Source organism: Podarcis muralis, chromosome 1 (assembly GCF_964188315.1).
Source record: "Podarcis muralis chromosome 1, rPodMur119.hap1.1, whole genome shotgun sequence".
NCBI classification, from domain to species: Eukaryota; Metazoa; Chordata; class Lepidosauria; order Squamata; family Lacertidae; genus Podarcis; species Podarcis muralis.
Window position 1 is genome coordinate 128,682,602 of NC_135655.1, and position 26,018 is coordinate 128,708,619.

Here is a 26,018-nt window from a genome sequence, read left to right on the forward strand (position 1 = left end):
ATTTACTAAAAAAAGTAAGCCCCGTTGAAGACATTTGGCATATTTCAGAGGAGGCACTCTTAGTTTCTATGTGAAAATAGTAATCTGGTTTCAAGGCAACTTATGTGAAGCACTACCAAATCTATTTCCCAGATATAACATAACTTTTGTTTGCATTTACACAGAGGTGTACAACTACTAGACATCTGTAAGAGACACTAATCTAGAGGGACGTCATGTGGAGTGTGTGGCCAGGGGCCAAAATTTTGCGGGGTGTGAACCCCACACAGGCACCCCAAGCACAGCCCGGTCTTGTGCTCCTCTTCACATGTGTCAGGGGGATTTGCCCACCAAGGGCTGCATCATCCGACCGCCCTCCCCGCATGGCAGGGTCCCTTCACCCACTGTGTCCTGCCCTCCAGTGTGCAGGCACCCCTGGCATGCATGCCCCTGCCCTGGACACCAGCAACCCATGATATGGCACTGCTAATCTTTAACCAGTACATGTACTTGACTGTTGTCAGGCTGTGATTTAGTCATAGATCACTAGTTTTATTCAGCTTCAAACCTTGATCCATGTGAAAAGGGAGTACCTGGGAATATGTTACTATATATATATATATATATATATATATATATATATATATATATATATAAAATACCCCACCTATCTGGTATAGCACAGTCCTATTCCTAAGGCTTACGAGGCAAGTACCGTATTTTTTGCTCTATAAGACTCACTTTTTCCCTCCTAAAAGGGGGAAATGTGTGTGCGTCTTATGGGGCGAATGCAGGCTGCGCAGCTATCCCAGAAGCCAGAACAGCAAGAGGGATTGCTGCTTTCACTGCGCAACGATCCCTCTTGCTGTTCTGGCTTCTGAGATTCAGAATTTTTTTTTTCTTGTTTTCCTCCTCTAAAAACTAGTTGCGTCTTGTAGTCTGGTGCGTCTTATAGAGCGAAAAATACGGTAATCAGTCATCCCATTTTTTGGAAGTAAAACTGAGGTGGAATTGCGATGGCTTGTTAAAGGTCAGTCATTGAACCCTTTCCTGTACTAAAATCTGAATGCAAATCCACCACTTGTGTGCTAGACAACGCCGCTTGTCTCACCAGTCAAATTGGAAAAAAGGGAAAATACTTTTCTACTCCATGTTCCCACTTGAAGGCCTAGAGATAATATTAGTCCACAGGAGATTATTCAAGTTCATGGGGAAAGCACTGTGTTTCTATTTTCCCTCTCCAACGGAATTTTATTCTGCTTGGCATTGGCACCACCTCTCAGTTCCCTTTCCCTTGGGTGTACACAGTTGCTTCTGTGGAAAAGAAAATGACCATGTTAGGAGACTGCAATAATATCATGGACAAGCAAACATCTCAGTTTAGTTTCACAAGGTGAGACAAAAAATTCGTAATATGAATATTTATCATTCCTTAAGCATTCCTTCAGGAGGGAAGGGCAAGATGTAAACTGAATCAATAAGGAGAAAAAAATAAAGTAATGCTTATTAAACATGGTGAGATTTGGAAGAAGTAAATGCATTTTGCAACGTTTAGTCACTAATGCAATTGGGACGGGTAACTGAGGGGGCCCAAAGTCGTTCTTCATTGACTGTGTTCCAACTGAGGACCTCTGAGATAGCATCTGCCATTCTGAATCTTCTATGGTCAGGTTGGGGGGTAGAATCCACCCATCCATCAGTATTGCTTCTTGACATGGTTGCACATTCCTCATCATAGTTTTGGGTGTTCATCATGTATACAGACTAAGTGGAATATATTCATGTTGTAGAAGTACAGCTGAAATTCGGGTTTCAAAGGTCGATGTGTCTGGGACTAGGTTTGGGGGAGTAGCAAACTGTTTAAAATACCGCAATTTTCTGTGTAGAAGACTCAGTTTTTTTCTTTAAAAATTAAAATGGGGGCCATCTTATACCTGGATAGCGCATGGGGTGGACATTTGATTGGTTGCTGCTGCGGCTGTCAGCGGCTAATTGGCATGTAATTGGTTGCTGCGTCAATGGGTGGTGTTGATTGGCTGCTGCTGCGGCAATTGGGCAGGCGATTGGCAGCTTCTGCCGGTGAGGGGACAGATGAGAGGCATGCAGGTGAGAGATTTTCAGCAATTCCACCCCCCAAAAGCTCATCAACTCTGAGCAATCCTCTGCAAAAACAAAACAGCTCATTAAGTCTGTGCCCTCTCTCCCCATTTTCTTAAATTTGAGAGTCCCTCAAGACTCTTATAGTCGGAAAAGTATGGTAATATTTCAGGTCAGTAACAACACAAGTCAAAGCATGGTTCTGAGGAGTCTGGTCAGCAGTAATGGGAGAAAAACTTAACATGCCCCAATTCTTTATACATGGCATGGCAATCATTTATATCTTGCATGAGGCAGGAAGAGTACACAAGGACCCCCAGTCCACAGTCTCCTGCTAGACTCCAAAGATCTCTCCAAAATCTTCTTGATTAAGGGTATATTCTTGCATGTTATTTGTATGGTATGGCAATGTATTTTCCTTACATTCATGGTACAGTGGTACCTTGGGTTACATACGCTTCAGGTTACAGACTCCACTAACCCAGAAATAGTACCTCGGGTTAAGAGCTTTGCTTCAGGAAGAGAACAGAAATCGTGCTCCGGCGGCATGGCAGCAGCGGGAGGCCCCATTAGCTAAAGTGGTGCTTCAGGTTAAGAACAGTTTCAGGTTAAGAACAGACCTCCGGAATGAATTAAGTACTTAACCCGAGGTACCACTGTATTCTGAATGCTCTAAGAATGGGTGACTTATGCAAAGGCTGTCAAGATGTTCATAGCAGTTCTCCTATATTATATATTGAAAGGAGAAATAAAAACATTTTAAAACAGGATGCTAGTCCTGATATTTAGTTCAAAAATATAGAAGAGACCGTAGTTTGAAAAGATGAGTTAACGTAATTGAACAGATCTCGAAAAGGGTTAATCAAGGTATTCACAAAATAAATGAAAGAAAATAGCTGTTTTTCCACTTCTGCAGGGTATCTTTAAACTGTAGCATTGGTCAAAACTATAAAAAGCATAATATGATAATATGATGCTGAAGCACAATTCCGTTGACTTCTTGTCATTAGTGATCTGAATTCTAATGTTCATGCCTCTTAGTGGTTATAAAGACATTCTTTATATGAATGCAGAGAATTTGTCCAAAGATAAAGCTTTCAACTGCGTTAATGTGAACATAGCAGAATAAATGACACTGTTCGCCTGTGTATATTCTCTGAAAATTGAGGAATGTTGTTGTCCCAACAAATACATTAATTTATGGGTGTAATATCAAATTAAGTGATTTTGGATCTTTCCCTAGTATTTCTAGATACTTTATAAATATCCTGGAGCATAACTCACTACATCTGCATTTGTCATTTTGAATTGATTGCTGGAAGATTGCTACGGTATTTATGGCAAAGGAATTTTAACTCTTCTAGGTGGGCAGAGTAGGAAAAAGTTATTACACCATAGCTGCTTCTGATAAAATTATACCAGGCCTTTGTTCTGACAGCTTCAGCTCTCAAAAGATGAGGAATTTTGTTTGAACCGTGGAGAGACTGATAAACAATTTCAGTTCAAAATGAGTCCCGGAAGCCATCTGACAAAATTTTATATTTTGGGTTTGGCATTGCTCCCTTCAACTGCTCCGACACTCAGAATGATGATAACAGGATCTTTTGGTACCTTAGAAACTTGTGGTTCAGTCCTCCATCTTTACTTAGCACTGCAAGTTCATTAGGGTTTACTCCTAGGAGACTGGCTATACGATTGCAGCTTGAGAGATTTGTTGTGGCATAAGCTTTTTGTTGGATTCGAGTCTGCGAAAGCTTGGGCCACACTACATCTGTTAGTCTTTAAGACACCACGAGGTGCTGTTTTTCCTGCAACAAAACTAACACAGCCACCTTTCGAAGGAGGGAAAATAGTACCTGTAACAGTGAAACATTGCTTCGGTTGGAAATAATAAAAAACCCTTGATAGTATTACTGTGCACTGAGCTATATCGATCTTGGGGAGGAGAGTGATTAGAGGATATTGGTAACCTTTCTAGAAGAGTTGGGGAATCTGAGGCCCTCCGTATGCTGTTGACCTCCAACTTCTGGCAGCTTCAACAGCAAGGCTTGATGTGAGTCGCAGTACAACATCATCTGGAGCCACGGTTCCCAACGTGGGGCACATGACCCATAGAGGGGCGATTTGATTTTTGAGGGTGGCAATTCGAGAATGAGTTATTAACAGTTAATTCCTCCACGTGAATAGTTCACTTTTTGGATAATAAGAATTATATGTCACGGGGTGGGGGTGGGGCATTAGGATTTTAGAGACGCATGGCCAAAAAAAGGTTGGGAACCACTGGTCTATTCTAGAGGGTCGCAGGTTCCCCAGCCCTGCTCTCTAGCCTTGAGGAAAGTAAGATTTAGGGTTTTTGGGTGAGGGGGTTTAAGTGCATTCTTCAAATAAACATTGGTGGGGATTTGCTTATGGTTTAATTCTACAGAGAGGTTCAGATGTGCAGTTCTGGATGATTTTAATACAGTGGTACCTTGGTTTAAGAACAGCTTAGTTTATGAACAACGTGGATTAAGAACGCTGCAAACCTGGAAGTAGGTGTTTTGGTTTGTGAACTTTGCCTTGGAAGCAGAACATGTTCCGCTTCCTGTTGAGTGTGTTCCATTTGTAAATTGAGTCCCCCGCTGCTATGGGAAAGCACGCCTTGGTTTAAGAACGGACTTCTGGAATGGATTAAGTTCGTCAACCAAGGTACCACTGTGGTGGTGGTGGTGTTGTTGTTTAGTCGTTTAGTCGTGTCCGACTCTTCGTGACCCCATGGCCCAGAGCACGCCAGGCACTCTTGTTTTCCACTGCCTCCCACAGTTTGGTCAAACTCATGCTGGTAGTTCGAGAACACTGTTCAACCATCTTGTCATCTGTTGTCCTCTTCTCCTTGTTCCCTCCCAACATCAGAGTCTTCTCTTCTCATGAGGTGGCCAAAGTATTGGAGCCTCAGCTTCAGGATCTGTCCTTCCAGTGAGCGCTCAGGGCTGATTTCCTTCAGAATGGATAGGTTTGATCTTCTTGCAGTCCATGGGACTCTCAAGAATCATAGAGTCTCCTCCAGCACCATAATTCAAAATTCACCCTCATTAAAAGGTTCTTTAATTTCTCCTCACTTTTTGCCATCAAGGTTGTGCCATCAAGGTTGTTTATATTTCTTCCGACAATCTTAATTCCGGCTAGGGATTCATCCAGCCCTGCCTTTCGCATGATGAATTCTGCATATACCGTATTTTTTGCTCTATAAGACTCACTTTTTCCCTCCTAAGGGGAGGGAAGGGGAAATGTGTGTGCGTCTTATGGAGTGAATGCAGGCTGCGCAGCTATCCCAGAAGCCAGAACAGCAAGAGGGATTGTTGTGCAGCAATCCCTCTTGTTGTTCTGGCTTTTGAGATTCAGAATATTTTTTTTCTTGTTTTCCTCCTCCAAAAACTAGGTGCATCTTATGGTCTGGTACGTCTTATAGAGCGAAAAATACAGTAAGTTAAAGAAGCAGGGAGACAATATACAGCCTTGTCGTACTCCTTTCCCAATTTTGAACCAATCAGTTGTTCCATATCCAGTTCTAACTGTAGCTTCTTGTCCCACATAGAGATTTCTCAGGAGACAGATGAGGTGATCAGACACTCCCATTTCTTTAAGAACTTGCCATAGTTTGCTGTGGTCAACACAGTCAAAGGCTTTTGCATAGTCAATGAAGCAGAAGTGGATGTCTTTCTGCCTTGCCGTGGCGAAGGGGCTTGAATAACTCAGAGAAGCTATGAACTATGCCGTGCAGGTACCACTGTAGAAGTTGACAAAGCTAGCTTGCTTTCCAAACTGAAGTGTTGGGAAGGGAAGGACCGTGGCTCTGTGATAGAGCATCTTATCTTGTGTACAGGAGGTTCAGCCCATGGGGTTCCCAGGGAAGATTGGGGAAAGCTCCCACCCCAAACGCTGAAGAGCTTCTGACAGTCAGAGCAGACAGTACTAAGCTAAATGGGCCAGAGTTCTGACTTGGTATAAGGCAGCTTCTCTGTTCCTGTAAACACCTGTGCTTTTCTTCTATATATAAAAAAATACAGTAATGAAGCAATTCCATAGTAAATTATAAGGGAAACTATTCCTCCCCCCTCCAATCCAGCCCACCCACCCAAGAACTGGATGTAGTAGAGTTTCTTGTTGATGCAAAAGACTCCTGTAGATGCATATATAATCATTAACACACTAGAGTTGATTTTTCAGCTGCCTGGTAGGATTACAGATTTTCTGCAGGTTACTATAAAGCTTGACAGACTGCCACTGGAACTTCTTCCAGCTCTGATTTCCAGTTTTTCTGGGGCTACTGCCTATGCGCCTCCCAATATCACCATATATATTTTTCTGTTGTCATTGGACCAACGACCCCAAGGGGTTTAAAAACGATTATTTTTAGAAAAAGCAAGCACAGGTTCTGAAGATGCTGGAAACTGTGCCAAATGCTAGATTCTTTGCTTGCACAGCATCATTACAAAAATGTGGACCTAAAACAGCCATCGCCCCTTGGTTCTCTGGATGGGAAGCTGCTAAATTGAATTCTTTAGTAGGCAGTGTACAAATATCAACACATGCTTCCTTCTTGAATATTATCTGCTGTCTGATCATTTTCAGTAAAAGTGTTTGCGGCTGGCATTGAGTGTTCTCAACATCGCTGAAAACTTCTTGGTTTGCTTAACTTAGTTTGGATCCTGGGTAGTTGGTTTTGTCTCTGTATAAATCTGATGAGAGATGAACCTCATTAGCAAAGAGAAGTCAGCCCTTCTTTTGCCTTCTTCCTCAAAATCTGCTTGCCGTGTCATCTGAGTGTGTGTGTGGAAGGGATGGTCATACGCAGTGCTGGATTTACGTATAAGCTAAACAAGTTATAGCTTAGGGTCCCACTCTTTTGGGGACCCCAAAAAAATTTAAAGGGAAAAAACAACTGGATGTACATTTCCAAAATATAAGATAAAAAACAAATAAAATAAAAGCCACATACAGCAACAGTGTTTTGTGTTGTGTAGGCTCCTATGATGTAAGTAATGGGCCCCGCCTGCTAGCCTGCTCCCTAAAATATCACTGGTTTGCTCATTTCTATATATAGCGCAAGGGACGCGGGTGGCGCTGTGATCTAAACCACAGAACCTAGGGCTTGCCGATCGGAAAGTCGGCAGTTCGAATCCCCGCGACGGGGTGAGTTCCCATTGCTCGGTCGCAGCTCCTGCCCCCCTAGCAGTTCGGAAGCACATCAAGTGCAGGTAGATAAATAGGTACCGCTCTGGCGGGAAGGTAAACAGTGTTTCCGTGTGCTGCTCCGGTTCGACAGAAGCAGCTTAGTCATGCTGGCCACATGACCTGGAAGCTGTCTGCAGACAAACGCCGGCTCCCTCAGCCTATAGAGTGAGATGAGCGCCGCAACCCCAGAGTCATTCACGACTGGCGCTAATGGTCAGGGGCGCCTTTACCTTTACATTTATATATAGGGTGCCTACATTCTGCATGGACTGGTTGCATGGCAACGTGTGCAAATGGCTTTAGATACCTATTAGCTCCATAAATTACCATATAGCATATATTCAACACAAAAAACAGCAACAATTTGTTGTTGACAAAGGGCAGCTGGACATATATAGGGCCCCATTACCTTCAGTAGCTTAAGGCCTCATCAAACCTAAATCCAGCCCTGGTCTTACGTAGTAACCCTTATTCTCAGTTTTAGATGGGTGAAAATAGTGTAGCAGTTGATGTGATTAGGATGACTCCAGAAGATCTGACCTTCCTCACGATTTCAAGTTATGAGGCTGAACTAAGGGAAGTGTTTTGATGGCTCCCAACCACCGTTCTTTATGAATCAGGCATGGGTGTATTAAGTTATTTTAATGAACTCTACTGAGTCTTGGGTGTATTTGTAACATACTCATGTACAGGTAAATCTCTTGACAACGTTAAAGACTCGGCTCTGACATCCAGTTTAATTGTCCCTTGGCTGGCAAATATTAGTGTCTCACCTGGTGACAGACTGTGGGAACTCAGGCTATGCAAACTATCCGAATGATAAAGAGCAAGGAAAATAAACACAGGTACTTTATGTTCTCTTAATTCAGGTCCAAGTGGATTTGGATGAAGTGTTTATTTAGTTTGCCGGCTTCCTCAGATGCGCTGCCATATTGATTTCTTTTATTACTGGAAGCTATATAACCTGACCTCTCCCAGATCCAGTATTTTGAAAGCCGTAAATTTTAACTTTACTTGTGAGCAAGGGCTGAAATGCTGTGAAAGCCTTTTTATTAGTGGAGTCTTGCCTCGTTCTATGTTCTTGTGTTGCCCACGGCAACAATATTTAGAGCTTCTTAAATTAGAGTAAATGTTGGGCAGCTGTAGGAAGAAGTCTAATAAAGTGAGCTCGTAAACATCTCAAGTGTGCAATTGGACGGCGCACATCTCAATCGGACTGAGAGTCGGCAGGTGTACAAAAGATTCCCCCCTAATTCGATTTGGCTAGTTCTGCTTTATGCTTCTAGCCTTAACAGTTCCGACTGAGTGACAGAATTGTGTTGGGTGTTTTGTTTTGTTTTAAGTGCAGCTTCAGACATGAAAATTGAATCCTCGCGTAACCTCATCTCTTCCCCATCCCCCTTTACATTAATTTTCCACATTGTGATAATATTTTTTTAATAATTCCTCCAGATAGAGCCCCAGGCAGTCTTTCTCCCACAGCCATTCATGTGTGGTTTGAAATAAATGTTTAAGTCCAATTTTCTGTGAAAATTGGCAGAGCACATTTGAACTTAATCAGTTGTGTGTTAAATAATGGATTTAGGGAGAGCAGATTTCCATAGCCCAGCAAATAGCTCAATTAAACAAAACAAAAAACAGGAATACTGAAATTGGAAATAATGTTTAAATGGTTGTTCCAGTACTGTACCTAAAAAGTTAATCCTTGCTTAAATTGGTAGTGTCACAAGTTGCGTGCAAGCCTAGGTAGAAGCCCCCAAGTCAGTCAAAAATATTATTCAAAAGTATCTAAAGTCTGTAAGATTTAATCTGAGTTTTGAGCATCATTGGCATAGTTCAGTAGTAGAGAAAGGTGCGACTTGCTTTATGTAACAGGTATTCCCTTGGCCAGTCTAAAATGTAGGAAGTTGGCCTTGTTGTATTTTACTATCAAAGCGGCCATCATGTGGCTCTAGTCCTGTTTCCTAGTTTCTAAATGCAGTCAGCAACCATGTCATGGAGGGAGGGGGCATTCCCAGCCCATGGATGGGTTGGCGGAGCACGTATAAACACGCCCTAGTCTGCTCCATGCCAATTCTGCCCTTTGGAGTGCCATGTTTAGTGATGTTTTTGGTCGCTTCCAGGTTTGGCACAGTGTCTTTTGGACGTGCGTTAAAACAGTCGTCACCTGTAGCATTGTAACAGCTGTGATTATCCATTCGATGCAGGTTAGCAAGTTGTCTTTGTTGTTAATCCAGCCTTAAAAATGGCGGCATTCATAAGCCAATTGCTGAAACTGTTCAGTCCCCTGTTTGAGACTTCAGAGTTACATACAGTGCTTCTACAAAAAGACTTCGCAGGGAGGCTTAGACAAGAATTGCTGCTATCAGAAATATCATTAAGGGCCTTTCCGCACTAACCATTTATGGTGGAATAGTTGCTGGGTTTGGGGGCTTGGCTTGAATTTTTTGGCATGTTGCCACACAATGTCAACATTCAGCTAGTATTCCAGAATAACATACTCAAATGCCCAGAATGGATCCTCGATATTTTCAGTTTTGTGGCATGTATACAAGCATCGAGAAATGGTGTGAGAACGCTCTTCAAGCTTTCACGATTACATAAGCTAACGATAAATATCTAAAAAGCATTTTTTAAAAAAATAATGTGTGGTGGAGGCTAACTTGTGTGCATATTTAGCAGAAAGCTGAAGAATGCGAACACATTTTACCCTGGCTTTAGTCTGAATGTAGTTATTTTCATGCACTTTTAACACAGTTGTAGTTTGGATGTCATTAGCAATTGTTTGGTGGCAGACAATTATAATTGTTGAGATATTTCAAGTACTATAAAAAGAATCATCATCATCATCTACCAATAATTGGTGGGAGAACATGGCTGCCATCAGTACATTTTCTCCTCTGGGTTCTGAGTAGAGAGGAGTTTTCCTGGCCTTTGACGGTCACAAGTAATCGCTATTCATGAATGAAATTAGGATGGTGATAGACACTGAAATGTAGCCATTATAAGTAGGCAGGTGGTAGAAACAATTTAAATATTAGTAAATCTCAGATCTGTAATGAGAGGTTTTAATCAAAGAACTTATCAAGTTCCCCATTTTGTGGATTTGATTCTTGTGATTTATTTATTTTATCGCAGGCATAAGATTACCCAGACACCTTTTATTTCTGTTTCCAATTTAGGACCCTTTGCTTACGGCAAAAGACTAACTAAAAGATAATCGTTATCGCTAATTTCTGAGCATAAGAGGTTTAGCATATTTCTTTGCTTTTATCAAGCCCCTCATAATTCTCTCCATGTTTTCTAAATGAGCCAGTGCTGAAAAGGCCACAACATTAGGAGTGCCTCTGATAGCTATTCAGCTGAAGAGCGCAAATTAAACAGTATGCTGAATATTGAAATCCCCTCCGTTGAAGATAACTTTTAGTATCCCTGTAGAGATCGTGCCTGAAAATGTATATGAGTAATTGACAGGGTGGAATAGAAGAGGAGGAGGCACAGTCTTGAAAAGATTTTATAAAACATTACAGTGGTGCCTCGGAAGACGAAATTAATCCGTTCCGCGAGTCTCTTCGTCTTGCGGTTTTTTCATCTTGCGAAGCACGGCTATTAGCGGCTTAGTGGCTATTAATGGTTTAGCGGCTTGGCGGCTATTAGCGGCTTAGCGGCTTTAAGAAAAAGGAAAAAAACTCGCAAGAACTCGCAAGACGTTTCGTCTTGCGAAGCAAGCCCATAGGGAAATTCGTCTTGCGGAATGACTCAAAAAACGGAAAACTCTTTCGTCTTGCGCGTTTTTCGTCTTGCGAGGCATTCATCTTGTGAGGTACCACTGTATGTTCATTTCTAATATATAGCTAATATTGCATCAAAGTGTGAGTATTCCACTGGTTTCTTCCTATGACTGGGGAGAGCATAACAACTTGGGTGAAGGAATTGAGGGGATACTCATCAAATTTGCAGATGGCACCAAACTGGCAGGAGTAGCTAATGCCATAGAATTGGGATTCAAGATGACCTTTAATAGATTGGAGAACTGGGCCAGAAATCACAAAATGGATTTCAAGTTTAGTCTAGTTCCCTTCAGCTTCATGCCGTTTTGAGAAAGTGTGTTCTCCATCATGGAGAGCACGTGATGCGGTGGGGGCAACCAAGACATCCCTCAGTTGCTGGGTGGGTTAGTATAGATGGCCACAAATCTGATTGGGTACCCCTCAGTCGTTGGGGAGAATTTGGTGTAGCAATTTTATGAGTGACTGTTGAGGGGCTATTTATTCCCTGCGCACAGCGTTGAGCTTCCTCTTTTCACTGTGCGCATTGGATCACCCACCCACCCTCCCTATATTTAGGGTTGTTCGCATTGACCTTGCTATGCCTGCCATGGGGTCGTCTGCTTTTGGGGCAGGGGCCTGGTAGGAATTTTGCCATTTGGCTGATTGGCTGGTGCCATTTGGTTTTTGCCTACTGCGTAGCAAATCGTCACAACTTGTAAGGTTGCGGTTAGGCATTGGTTCAAATTTGGTTGGTGGAGGGGCATGGATTGGCTGTGCCTGCCCCTCCAATGCTGCTGCTGCAAGGGTATTCTGTTAAAGGAATCCAGGGGTTCGCCATGCTCTTGTCCAAACCCCTGTCAAGGGACTTGGGCCACGCAAGAGCCCCTGGGAGCATTTCATAGAATCATAGAATCATAGAGTTGGAATAGACCACAAGGGCCATCGAGTCCAACCCCCTGCCAAGCAGGAAACACCATCAGAGCACTCCGGACATATGGTTGTCAAGCCTCTGCTTAAAGACCTCCAAAGAAGGAGACTCCGCCACACTTCTTGGCAGCAAATTCCACTGTCGAACAGCTCTTACTGTCAGGAAGTTCTTCCTAATGTTTAGGTGGAATCTTCTTTCTTGTAGTTTGGATCCATTGCTCCGTGTCCGCTTCTCTGGAGCAGCAGAAAACAACCTTTCTCCCTCCTCTATATGACATCCTTTTATATATTTGAACATGGCTATCATATCACCCCTTAACCCCCTCTTCTCCAGGCTAAACATGCCCAGCTCCTTTAGCCGTTCCTCATAAGGCATCGTTTCCAGGCCTTTGACCATTTTGGTTGCCCTCCTCTGGACACGTCCCAGTTTGTCAGTGTCCTTCTTAAACTGTGGTGCCCAGAACTGGACACAGTACTCCAGGTGAGGTCTGACCAGAGCACTCCTAACATTTGGGGAGAGGTGAGAGCCTGGCGCCCAGCTCTACGCTCTCCCCAAAAATGTTTCCCCTTACTGACTTTTGCAGGCTTGCAGATGTCAGTTCCGTTCCTACCTCTAGGCTGGAACAGATAAGTCGCGAACCAATGCCTAAGCAACCACTCACATGCTGTAATCAATAAAGTTGTGGCCAAAAATTATGCCAAAAACCTTAAACAAAAATTCTGTGTGACTTGTGTCTTTATTTGAGGGTGGCTGTGGGGTCCTCTACACGCAAGTAAAAAAAAGAAAATAGACTACCTCTGACTACAAAGCTGCTTTATATATGAAGGACACAGACATGTGCCTAACTAAATGAGTAGTTGCTCTGATCATGTCTAGTTTGGCAAACACACTACTTTTTTAAAAAAATTAAACCAATGTATTAATCCAACTTTCTCTCTCTCTTCTGAAATGGCTGTAATCTCATTATATCCCTTTAACATTTAGATAGTTGAATAACCTGTCTTATACAAATTTTGTTCCTCTGAACGGACTCCCAGAAGCACCTTTTCCTTGCTGGAGTACACAAAGCAATTACCATATAAGATAAATTAAAATGTCAGTATTTGAAGCACTTGCTAATTTTCTGGCTCTGTTTAGTTTCTCAGTCATTAACCCCACCACTTCAGCCTCCCTCTGGCCTTACGTTTCAGATAGCATTATCTGCCCTTCTGATATTCTGGTCCGCCTCCTGTAGGCTGGGCGGTTGGGAGACAGAGCTCTGCCTGATTTCTGCTGGAATCCAAGGCTGTGGCTATGGGAGTAGCAAGACCCTCTTGGGGTGATAATGCTGCGAAGCCCTCCATCGTAGGCTCAGGTAGTACAGAGGTGTAAATAAACAAGGAAGTGGGTTGAGGAAGCAGTTAGCAGCCAACAGCAATTCAACTGGTTGCAGTTTCTGGGAGCTTGTAACCAGGAGCTTATGACAAGAACTTGTAAACAGGGGCATTTCCAAGGGCATTTTGAGATGGAGTTCTGCTTCTCAGTGTACGTAAGACCAAGAGACATTGAAGGCAAGGGAGCTGCTACAGTGACCTGTGACCCCTATGCTATGTTTGTCTTCCAGAAAGGGAGAGGAGTAGCATCATATGTAAAGGATATGTACACTTGTGAAGAGATCCATGACCTGGAACATGGAAGGCAGATGGGCAGTTTATGGGTAAAAATTGTAGAGAGGGAATGGAAAGGAGGGGGTTCAAACTTTTTCTTTTTTTTCTATGATAATATCTAACAAACCCGCCCCGCCCCCCGAAGAACCGTTTACATTATTTACAGCAAGTGAGATGGGAAAATATAAACTGTGTGGAAATAATAATACTATATAACTAAAGCTTTTGATTTTTGAAACGTTTGGAAGAAGATAAAAGACTCTCCAAATATTGATATTAGAAAGAAGCAGGATCTCGTTAGCCGCTGGAGAGACCCAAAAAAACTTTGGACGGATGCTGAGAAGGGTGATGTGACACATTCTTTAATTGGAATCCGCCATTACGGGATAAGAACGAGTTGCAGAGATAAACAGTCTTGGGGCAGATGAACTCTTAATTTGTTATTATATCTGTACTTCAAGTTCGATTTGGGAAATCTCCCCTAGAAAGACTAATGTTTGATGCAACCTGTCTGAGAAAATTTATGAGCAAACGCCCAGATTTTATTTCATTGGAACTGAGTGAAGATGGCGTCTGCCACCAGAGAAGGACTTTTGGATTGATTCGGCATAAACACCAGCGTGTGAGGACATTCTGCAAACAAGACTTACCAGCTGCAAAAAAAGGAGAGTCATACAAATTTCACACAGAAGCACATTATTGTTTATTTCAACTCGCCTGTGGAAACAACTCAGAGGCCACGAATGAGGAAGGATAACAACAGGAAGATTTAAAGAAGGAACTTTTGGAAACTCAAGGCAGTAGAAACATAAGATGATTGGAACCCCACTGAACTTGAAGTATGGGAAGCCCCAACAAAAATTTATATTTTGGCAGAATATTTGGACTGTATGATATGTATTTGTATAATTTGGAATACTTAATGTGATTTGATTGGATTGTTAAAATGGAAAATTTAATAAAAATTATTTTTTTTAAAAAAAAATTGTAGAGAGGGAAACAGCCATGACTTTGCCAACAGCCATGAGTGTCTGTTGTAGACTTCCAAGCCAGGCTGAAGAAAGGTACTAGAACAGATAATTCAACAGTTGATCTACAAGCACTTTCTGTGATTACTAAGGTCCAGCCTGAGTTTTTCAAAAACAAATCATGCCAGACAAATCTCATTTTTTTAAAATTTTATTTGGACAGAGTTACAAGCTTGGTGGATCAGAGGAATGTCGTGGACATAGTGTACCTCGATTTCAGTAAGGCTTTTGACAAAGTCCCTCATCATATTATTGCAGAGAACCTGGTAAAATGTGGATGAGATAACTGGATTTGTAGCTGGTTAGTTGACTGAACCCAAAGAGTACTCCTTAATAGTTCCTTGTCATTCTGGAAAAAAGTGACAAGTGAGATGTTGCAGGGTTCTGTCCTGGGCTGGCTGTTGTTCATCATCTTCATAAATGACTTGGGCGAAGGAATTGAGGGCTCATCAAATTTGCAGATGGCACCAAACTGGGAGGGGTAGCTAATGATGCAGAAGACAGAATCTGAATTCAACGAGGACCTTAACAGATTGGAGAACTGGGCCCAAACTAAAAAATAAAAATAAAAATGGATTTCAATAGGAACAAATGTGATGTTCTGCATTTGGCAGGAAGAACCAGCCTCACAAATATTACACGAGGAAAGCCTAGATTGCCAGTAGTATAAATGTGAAAAGGATCTAGTAGTCATAGTAGACCACTAGTTTAACATTAGCAACAATGAGATGCTGCAGCAAAACAAGCTTATGCAATTCTAGGCTGCATCAACAGAAGTATAGTGTCCTGATCAAGGAAAGTAATAGTATTACTCCATTCCGCCTTGGTCAGACTCTACCTGGAATGCCGTGTCCAATTCTGGGCACCACAATTTAAGAAGGATGTTGACAAGCTGGAATGTGTGCAGAGGAGGAAATGAGGTATCTGCTAATGATAGCTATTAGATAGAGGAATACTCGACCTTCCAGCACAAATTCAAAATAAGTAATAATTCTCGGTTCCCATACTGTTTTTTCCTCTCTCTCTTCAATTCACTGTATGTAATTATGCAAGTGTACAAATGGCATCCATGTGTGGAATCGCTCTCAGCATCCTATTGGGACATAAAATTTAAAAGAATCAGTAAAACAACTATAGACCAGAAAAGGAGAGACTATGAAAGAAGAGTCTGGGAGGTCACAGTTGCATCTATCTGTGATTTCTAAATAGCTAGTGTCATAGTAAAAGCTATGGTTTTCCCAGCAGTGATGTATGGAAGTGAAACCTGGACCATAAATAAGGCTGATCGCCAAAGAATTGATGCTTTTGAATTATGGTGCTGGAGGAGACTCTTGAGAGTCCCATGGACTGCAAGAAGATCAAACTGATCCATTCTGAAGGAAATCAGCCCTGAGTGCTCACTGGAAGGACAGATCCTGAAGCTGAGGCGCCAATACTTTGGCCACCTCATGAGAAGAGAAGACTCCCTGGAAAAGACCCTGATGTTGGGAAAGATTGAGGACAGAAAGAGAAGGGGACGACAGAGGACAAGATGGTGGGACAGTGTTCTCAAAGCTACCAGCATGAGTTTGACCAAACTGCGGGAGGCAGTGGAAGACAGGAGTGCCTGGAGTGCTCTGGTCCATGGGGTCACTAAGAGTCGGACACGACTAAACGACTAAACAACAACAACAAAGTGTCATTTGTGATTTTGAACCCAGGTGACATCACCTCAAAGTCACATTTTGGTCTGCCATCTTGATTCAAGATGGCACCTGGCATCCAAATGTTGACAAAGTCCACCACACACACACATCACAAGCTCTCATGCTGAGTTTGGTGATGACAACTTCAGAGACCCCTGAACCTACGCCAAAAAATGGGCAAAGCCACAGTTAAGTTATATTTTGCTCCACCAGCTTGCTTAAAAAAGGCTCCTGGTGTCTAAACGGCAACAGATTCTGCCGCTTCTACCTCAGGAACCCTCATGCCAAGTTTGGCAACAATATCTTGAGGCATTCAGAGGCATAGAAAACAAATGGACAAACCATTTTTCAAAATATATAGCAGCTATATATGTACACAGTAATATAGTATGGTTGTTTCAGGGTATTACTCAGATTTTCTTTTCCTTTGAATTTTTCCTTTTGATTTGCTTACACAAGTAATAGCCGGTCAACACATTTAAGTGATGTTCAGGGCCTCAGTATTTTAATTTCTGTTCCAAAATAGCTTCACATTTGAAGGTTTAATTTAGGAAATTTCCAGTGTTGCTAACAACAACAAAAAGTCAGTTTAAATGATTATATCGCCTGAGGAAAAGGGCAACTAAATGTTCAACTATTAATCTACCAAAGAGAATCCTCCGTGAGATTTAAAAATAAAATAAATTAGGATAGTTATTTTTAAATGGCAGAACTGAAGCAAGTGACAGGGGGAAATTTCAGTTTCATTACAAGTTGTTAGAACGTATAGTTAATCTTTGCCACTTCACTCCGTATTTTGACAGGATCCCTATAAAATGCTGTTAGGCCATAAACTGAACTCAGGACTTCAACTTGTTCTCTAATTTTAGGTGCATTAACAGGAGCTTAAATGATCTAATGAAGTGCTTGACTGAGTTTACCTGTAAGTGTGATCTTTCCTCTCCTTTGAAAATGTACGAAGGAAGGGTGCTCTGAAACGTTAAAAACAGGAAGCAGATCCTAATTGCTAAAATTAATTCCACACTTTTAGGCAGAACCGAACACTTCTAAACTAATGAAAATATGCTGCAAACGTGGGGTTTTCTGACATCAAACCAAAATTACTTTAAGCTTCAAATAACAACAGTAATAACAAGCACGTTCATGGGGTTATATTCAGCAAAGTCCTACTCAGAATAGACCCAGAGAAATTAATGAATCTCGGTTAATCATGTCTATTGAGTTCCATGGGCCTACTCTTACGAGGAAGAGCATTTAACACCACCCCAGGGTGTTTTTCAAGTTCACAAATCTTTGCCGGTATTCGTGAGAATGAGGCGTATTCAGTTTGTGGGTTTTGTATCTCTAGATTCAACATGTAGGATGTGGTGGCTGGACAACATGTGGAGTGTTTTGTGGCTGTGTCAATCAAGTGGTCCTTCTACATTTTTGCGGCAATTACATTGAGTTGTTCCATCCTATTTGTAACCTGTCTCAGCTAACTGTGAAATCCAAGGATGTGTCAGACAGAATTGATAAACCAGGGATACCTGATCACAGCCATCTGCCCATATTAGCGCACCGAGAATGATAAATTCAATAAATAAATAATTATCCTTGAGTTGCATTTTCAAAGGCAAAAATTAGATTTATTTTATAGGAATATAAAATGTCTCCCAAGTGTCACTGTGAACACATGGCAACCATCTATATGCCATATTTTAACGCCACATGTCTTTGTTCTGCCTTCACAAGTTCAAACTTGACTTGATAGATGGAAGATATTTCACAATTGCTCTCCATTCGTCTTAATTTAACTCATTCCGTAGTGCCAAAGCGTTTGCAAGAAACACCACCAACCAGATTGGTCAGGGAAAGATCCAGTCATGCGCAAAGACAATCTGAGTGGGCTTCCCCTTGCTTCACGTACTGTAATGGTTGCATTATTTATTTTCCTAAATTTATATCCCACTGTTCTTCCGCCTTGGAACTCAAGCCAGCATACATGTGAGTCCCAGCTGTCCACCCACCCAGCCTCAGACAAGCCTCACCTTAGCTTCACCAAGATGGGAGCTACATGTGCCTTCAGATGAGACCATGTTGTTGTTGTTTAGTCGTGTCCGACTCTTCATGACCCCATGGACCAGAGCACGCCAGGCACTCCTGTCTTCAACTGCCTCCCACAGTTTGGTCGAACTCATGTTGGTAGCTTCGAGATCACTGTCCAACCATCTTGTCCTCTGTCGCCCCCTTCTCCTTGTGCCCTCCATCTTTCCCAACATCAGGGTCTTTTCCAGGGAGCCTTCTCTTCTCATGAGGTGGCCAGAGTATTGGAGCTTCAGCTTCAGGATCTGTCCTTCCAGTGAGCACTCAGGGCTGATTTCCTTCAGAATGGATCGGTTTGATCTTCTTGCAGTCCATGGGCCTCTCAAAAGTCTCCTCCAGCACCATAAGTTAAAAGCATCAATTCTTTGGCGATCAGCCTTCTTTATGGTCCAGCTCTCACTTCCATGCATCACTACTGGGAGATGAGACCATACATCACCCCAAAGCCCAAAAGTGATACTCTACTTGGAGTTGGGAATAGCATGATGTGCTTTTAAAACATTTATCAGCATCTTTAAGCTGGTAGTAAAAACATGGTCTCAATTGGGTCCTCCTAGATGTATACAATGAAACAACATGTTTTTGCTTAAATACCCGACTCTGAACGCATCTCAGGTTGCTTCTGATGAGATAGCTTGGGGTGGATCCGAAAAGGTTTCTGGAACATAGAGGTGGATCTTAATTCTCATTCTTGCCACCAACTCCTGTGGACTCTGAGGCATGGTTTTTCAAAGCAGAGCAGATCAGGTGATAATCTGGGGTGCACTGCTTAAGGCTGCAAGTGGGAGCTCACATCACTGAATGCCCCTCCGTACAAAGAATAAGGTGAAATAAAAACTTCCACGCAGAAAAGTAGCTTGTCTAGCTTAGCAGTGATGTGGTCCAAGCAGGACTCTGGTGGATAAGTTGAGAGCTCCTTGTCAGCACAATGGACAGGAGGACCCCTAAACGCAGCGGGGCTGGCTTTCCAGTTTGAATAAGTATGTAAACAATACCCACTGGGTTCTACAGATAAGATCATTAAGCCTAAAATTATAAAACTGGAGTGCTGCATCTTAGTCTTCTCCCTAATGCCAATGTTCTACATCAGAGTTTCCCAAACTGGGGTCTCCAGCTGTTTCTGGACTACAAATCCCATGATCCCTTGCTAGCAGGACCTGTAAGGAGAATAATTCATTTCTCCTTCCTCTATTTCTCATGAGGTCTCGTCATCTTAAGCACACACGGCCACAGACGTGTACATGAGTAGTGTTTTCAGTGGTATTTCATTATCGTCTTATCAATCACGCTAGTTTACTTTTGTCCAAATAATAATAATGTTACATTCTGGAAAAAAGACATTGCACATGCTCAGAGACACTCTCCTTATTATCCTTATATATCTCAAAAAATCTCTCTCAAGGATGAGCATGAACACTGAAAGCAGATCTTGAGGCTCAGTCCCAGCTCAGATTAAGCCTGCGAGAGAATCTTATATTTTGAGCTGTGCAGTGATTTTCCTGTCGAAAGCTAGCAATCAAAGCTGTTTTCTCGCTGAAAAGCAGCCTGGATTTTTCCTCTGCTGATCAGAAAAGCTTTTACTTTATCTGTTTCTTCTTCAGTGATTATGCCCCTCTTTTCTGCTGTTCCTTCCAAGCCTCAAATGTGCCCTGCTCTACTTCTCACTGATGCTTATGCCTTGAATAATTTTAAGCACCTTTATGTTGCAAGCAAGGCAGCGCTCAAAATCCATTTCAGCAGTTGCTAATTTGGCAATAATGGTAGTCTCCACAATGGCAATTAATGAACAAAGGAAGCTTGCACTTTGTGACCTAGCAACCAGGTTCCCCTTTAAACTGGTTCCTCTCTCCCTCCCTCCTTCCCTTCTTCCCTCCCTCCCTCTCTCTCTCTCTCTCTCTCTCTCTCTCTCTCTCTCTCTCTCTCTCTCGTACACCATTGTACACTAGATGTCATATTCCCCAGAGAACAGCAATGCTAAATTGCTTTGTGTGTTGCTGATCTTTCATCATCTGGTGGCAATGCATACCCATCCCTCCCTTTCCTGGTTCAGTTAATCACTTTTATTTTAGATAATCTACATCCCCCCCCCCCCAGTATTGCTTGATACAGGTTCAATTCACACAAGCAGCCATTTGAAGCTAAACTCTGTACCTGTTGTGGTTCCTGCCATTTTATTAATCACCATTTGTATCATTATCATTTGTTTCATATATACAGTGGTACCTCGGGTTAAGTACTTAATGCGTTCTGGAGGTCCGTATTTAACCTGAAAGTGTTCTTAACCTGAAGCACCACTTTAGCTAATGGGGCCTCCTGCTGCTGTTGTGCCGCCGCTGCACGATTTCTGTTCTCATCCTGAAGCAAAGTTCTTAACCCGAGGTGATATTTTTGGGTTAGCGGAGTCTGTAACCTGAAGCGTATGTAACCTGAAGCATATGTAACCCGAGGTACCACTGTAACACTATAACACAAATTATTTGTATGTTTTAAATGACAGAGTGGGGTAGAGGACTTTCCCCCCAGCCATTTCTTCTTCTTCTTTGCAAGGTGATGTCTCTACTTTTTAAGATGCTGTCTAGGTTTGTCATTGCTTTTCTTCCAAGAAGCAGGCGTCTTTTAATTTCATGACTGCTGTCACCATTTGCAGTGATCATGGAGCCCAAGAAAGTAAAATCTCTCACTGCCTCTATTTCTTCCCCTTCTATTTGCCAGGAGGTGATGGGCCCAGTGGCCATGATCTTTGTTTTTTTGATGTTGAGCTTCAGACCATATTTTGCGTTCTCCTCTTTCACCCTCATTAAAAGGTTCTTTAATTCCTCCTCACTTTCTGCCATCAAGGTTGTGTCATCTGCATATCTGAGGTTGTTGATATTTCTTCCAGCAATCTTAATTCTGGCTTGGGAATATATATATATATTAAAAGGTTAATTTAAAAATGCAAATATTGTGCTAAAATAGTGACCACTACAAGTGGTTATAGTAAGTGAGTGTTAAGCTGTGTTTTGTTCACCTGCCCTTGAAGAAGGGTGGAAAAGTAGTTCTAAAGGCATCTACTCTTCATCCCTATTCTTCAGAAAATAGTAGGAATTTCTGTGGCCTGAGAATATGTCAATAATTATGAAGTTGTCTGGATGAGCAATCAAAGCAATCCACTTTGTGTGAAAGTGTTCTCGGCAAATCACCACTCATGAACAACCACTACAGAAGCAAGAAATTCCTACAAAATGGGTTCCTGCTGTAGTTCCACTGTGGGCTATGCAGCTCTTGTGCAAAAGGAAGGGACTGGCAGGGAAAAAAGAATGCCTACTGCTCCTCTTTATTAATTTATTTTTTAAAAAATGCTGTCTCATGAAGTGCAATGAAATGCGTATTAATCAGTATCTTGCTAGAAATATTTATGTTTAATTCATGGAGACCATGCTGATAATTTGATAGCGTAGCGCCATGTTTGGCAGGCATAGCTTAGAGCTGAGTTATTAAAAACTTTGCAAGGATTCACAGGTTTGCTAATTTTCATCCATATGCTAAAAAGAAAACATTACTCTTGAGAAATAATTATACATTCCCAGAATTCTTTTTTTTTTGTTAGCAGCCAGTACAGAGGTACAGACAAAAGAACATTTGTTTCAAGTCATGATCTGAAGGTTAGAGGGTGGTTTTCGTTCCCATTGTAGCGTTGGCAGTGGCATAACATGGGTTGTCAGTGCCCGGGGCCACACGGAGGGTGGGAAACGGACTGAGTACGCATGTGCATTCAACTGCCTAACAGTGTCCGCGTCACCCATGTGATTGCAGCCACAGAGATAAGAAAAGTTGTTCCATTGTCTGGAGAGGTCACTTGCGTGGCAATTCCCCTCCCCCATGTGAAATGAAGACACCGAACACATTATTTAAGGTTAATGGGCATAAAAAGGCCACAACTTTATTGATTACAGGATTGAAAGGTATTGGCCTTAGGCATTGGCTCCTATCGACTACCCGGCATGGGGACCAGGAAGGGTTATACACAAGCTGTGGGAGTCCTGTTGAAGTACACCAACTAGGATCCCATGGGTGTCACCGCTCAGGGGCGTGCCGGAGGCCCTTACCTCCCTAGGTTTCGGACAAGGCAACGCCCCCCGGAGTCCTCTACCGGACTACCCTTTTCATTGGGGGAAGGTGATGGCGCTTCCTTCCCCCGTTCATTTGCATAACAATTACCCCTGCAATGCCTAACCGCCAATACCGAGGAAGTTGTGACGTTTGCTACGAGGTAGGCGAAAAAACCAAAAGGCTGGAAGTGCGCCAAGTTGGAAAAATTCCTACCAGGCCCCTTGCAGCGACCAACCGGAGTCCATAGCAAGGTCATACCTAGCTAAGTCTAAAGGGTGGGTGGGATGGGAAAACCGGTCAGCTGGAAAGGGGAAAAGAGGGCGGTCCCCGGGCGTGCCTGGCCTTAAATGGGGTAGGCCACGCCTCCCCAGCCCGCCGATTGGTGGGCAGGGTCGCAGGCACGCCCGGGGATTCCCTGTTCTCGCGGGGGCAAAAGGCCAGCCCCCGCGTGTGTGGGAGGGGGCAGCCCGCAACCCCCTCTCCTCGCGAGTTCGGAAATGGCTTTCCTGGTTTGCATGGAGAAGCCGTTATCACCGGAGCCCAGTGGTGGAAGCATGCAGCCGTACTGAGGCAGCATTGAGTGTTGAAATTTTGCACCCCTAACAATTTTGCACCAGGGGAAACCACCCCTGTGCCCCACATCCCACGCCACTGAGTGCTGGGCTGGGTAGAGAGGTTAAACTCCTAAGCATGAAAATGGATGCAGTGGGAATGAAAATTGCCTCTGCGTGCTTCTTTTGGGGGTCCACCACCACCACCAATTTGGGCCACGGCTGGCAGGGCTTTGTGGGCTATCGGCTCCCCACCCCTGCTTTCACTGTCAGCAGGCAGAGATGCTTCAGCTGGCTCAAGGAACTTGACCCACCAAGGTGAAGAGCCATTGGACTTGAAACATGATGGGGCTCAATAATAAACTGCTTTAAAGGCACCTTTTGAGAATTCCCCATCACTTTGCTCATATACTGTTACCTTCCCTGAGTTAATGTTGTGCAGACCTACTCCGAAGCTTCTCTTACATAGGTCTTTTCATCTAGCAACTTGTCCTGTGATTCCATCCAGTCTATTTAATCTTCTCTCTCTCTCCCACTCTTCCCGGAGGGCTCTAGTCTTGAGAGACACGGCAGTTCCCTCGGTGGCTGAAACAAGCCAACACTGAGGCTTCTGGATATGGGGATGCCAAGTTGCTTGATGACTGATGTGCCTCTGTGCCGAAAATGGAGGGTGTAAATTATCTAACAGAAAGGAATTACTGCGAACTTTTTCTTAAAGGGAAAGTCTGAGCAGTAAAAGGGGATTTGCTAACAAATCTCAGTGTAATGGGCTGGTGGAGTTAGGATTTCTGTGATTATAACAGGAGGGTGACTTCCTTTGCAAAATCCATATTCATTCATCTTAGCAAAATAGCTCCTTTTATCCCCTACTCCTTTGGATTGATTCTCTCGAGGGCTCAGAATACTAGTACTGTGTTTGAATTACATATGTTTTTGTTACAAACCTAATGTATTTGATTTAAAAGCCCCGGTTAGTTTAGAGAACAAGAAGTGACTTCCAGTTGTGCAGCTGGAGAATCTAAGGTTTAAAAAGTGTACCAAGTAGTCAAATATTTCTCGCTCTCTTTCTTCAGCATCTTCTGGAAAGGATATTGGTCCCACCCTGGGTTTAAAGAAGTCAAGCTCACTAGAGAGTCTTCAGACTGCTGTTGCTGAAGTGAAAAAGAATGAGCTTCCATTCTATAGGCCCAGGCCTCACATGGTTCGTGGCAGAGGATGCAATGAGAGCTTTCGAGCTGCTATTGACAAATCTTATGATGGACCTGAAGATATGGCAGAAGGTATTCTTTGCTTCTATTTTCTGCTTCAGAAAGTTTCCATTTCAGTGTCTGTTTCCTCCCAATTGGAGCTGAAATGCTTAAGAGCTTTGAACGAAGGCCTAAATCCAGTGTACGTTCTTGTGGGTCCTGACTAAGCTGACAAGATCGTGGAAAAGATCATTTAGGTCGGTGGTTTCCAACCTGTGGGCCCCCGACTCCTGGGGAGCCACAGAATCACCCCAAGGGTGATTCTGCAACTTGTCTGCAACAAGTAATGCTCCTCCAGCCAGCACTCGATTTCCTCTACTGCTCACCAGCAACGGGATTTCATCTCATTTCCTCAGAGTGAACTATGGCATAGGCTAAAGCAGAGGCAGAACATGGACCAGAATGTGCGCATGAGAGGGAGGAACTTGCTACTGACTTGCAGCCAATCAGCAGCCACCAAGAGCTATTCAAATGCTGTGACCTGGCCAGCTCTGGTGGATGGTTCCTTGCCGTTCCTGCCTCTGTGTGGAGTTGGGGAAGGGGCAATTCCTCAGCAGAGACCATCATATCATGTTATTGGTATGGGAAGACGGTGGCCTGGTGAAGATGCAGGCTAGGACACCCCCTTCTGGTGCCTTTCCTGGGAAGAAGGTCCACAGGGAGGTCATCACCTTCTCTCTCTCCATCTTCCCTTCCCTTCTCCATTCTTTGGAGACTTTGCCCGGTTTAGTACAGTCAGTTTCATAGGCCTGTGAAATTGAGTTGTCCTTTCCTCTGTAGGGAAAGTAGATTCCACCCGTGAGAGCAGTGAAGTACAAGGGTTAGGACAGGTTTGCAAGTGACTATCAATGCATAGGGAGTCTACAAATGTTACTCTGGAGGTTCCTGGAGGCTGTGACCCTAAGCATCCTTTGAGGGTTTAGGATGGGCAGTGCCCCACCTGTCCTAGTAGACTGGCCTCCACAGGGTTCCATTGCTTTGGTCCTCCCTGGACCATATGGTGAGGAACCCTCATAAATAAACAGCATCTCTTGAAGCCATGGCTGTAATTTAAGGGGTGTCTGTTGCCTCAGCCTCAGCTGACCCAGGCAGCTCATTATGTCCCAAGCAGCTTGCACAACCTGAATGGATGGCTTTCCACGGCGTTTATGTACATGTCCCCTCCATTTCCTATTGAACACCACCCATGTTCCCATTTACCATATTTTTTGCTCTATAAGACTCACTTTTTCCCTCCTAAAAAGTAAGGGGAAATGTGTGTGCATCTTATGGAGCGAATGCAGGCTGCACGGCTATCCCAGATGCCAGAACAGCAAGAGTGATTTCTGCTTTCACTGCGCAGCGATCCCTCTTGCTGTTCTGGCTTCTGAGATTCAGAATATTCTTTTTTCTTGTTTTCCTCCTCCAAAAACTAGGTGTGTCTTGTGGTCTGGTGCATCTTATAGAGTGAAAAATACGGTACTTTTGATTTTTATGTATCTCTCTTTGTTTTCCTTTGTTCCCTTTCTTCATCTGTGGGGAATGGGACAGACATAAGTAAGGGGTGGGGGGCGCTTTCTGCCTTAGACCACATAGCTGCGAGGCGCAGCCCACCAGACAAAAAACCGTATGTTGCAATACCCAACCAGGAGCTTTGGAAAGCTGCCAAATAACTTGGTCCGGTTGCATACACAAAATGTGGACTCATAAATATTGA

At 43.1% G+C, this 26,018-nt stretch overlaps 1 protein-coding gene across 2 annotated transcripts in view; it reads left to right on the forward strand.

Annotated features, from left to right (window-relative positions):
• The window catches only part of PARD3B (par-3 family cell polarity regulator beta), a 582,805-nt gene that overhangs the window by 287,680 nt on the left and 269,107 nt on the right, over positions 1–26,018 (forward strand). For both annotated transcript variants that reach the window (XM_077918269.1, XM_077918271.1), the window contains one exon: positions 24,149–24,355. In XM_077918269.1, coding sequence (XP_077774395.1) covers positions 24,149–24,355 — 207 coding nt within the window. The remainder of the gene's footprint in view (positions 1–24,148; positions 24,356–26,018) is intronic.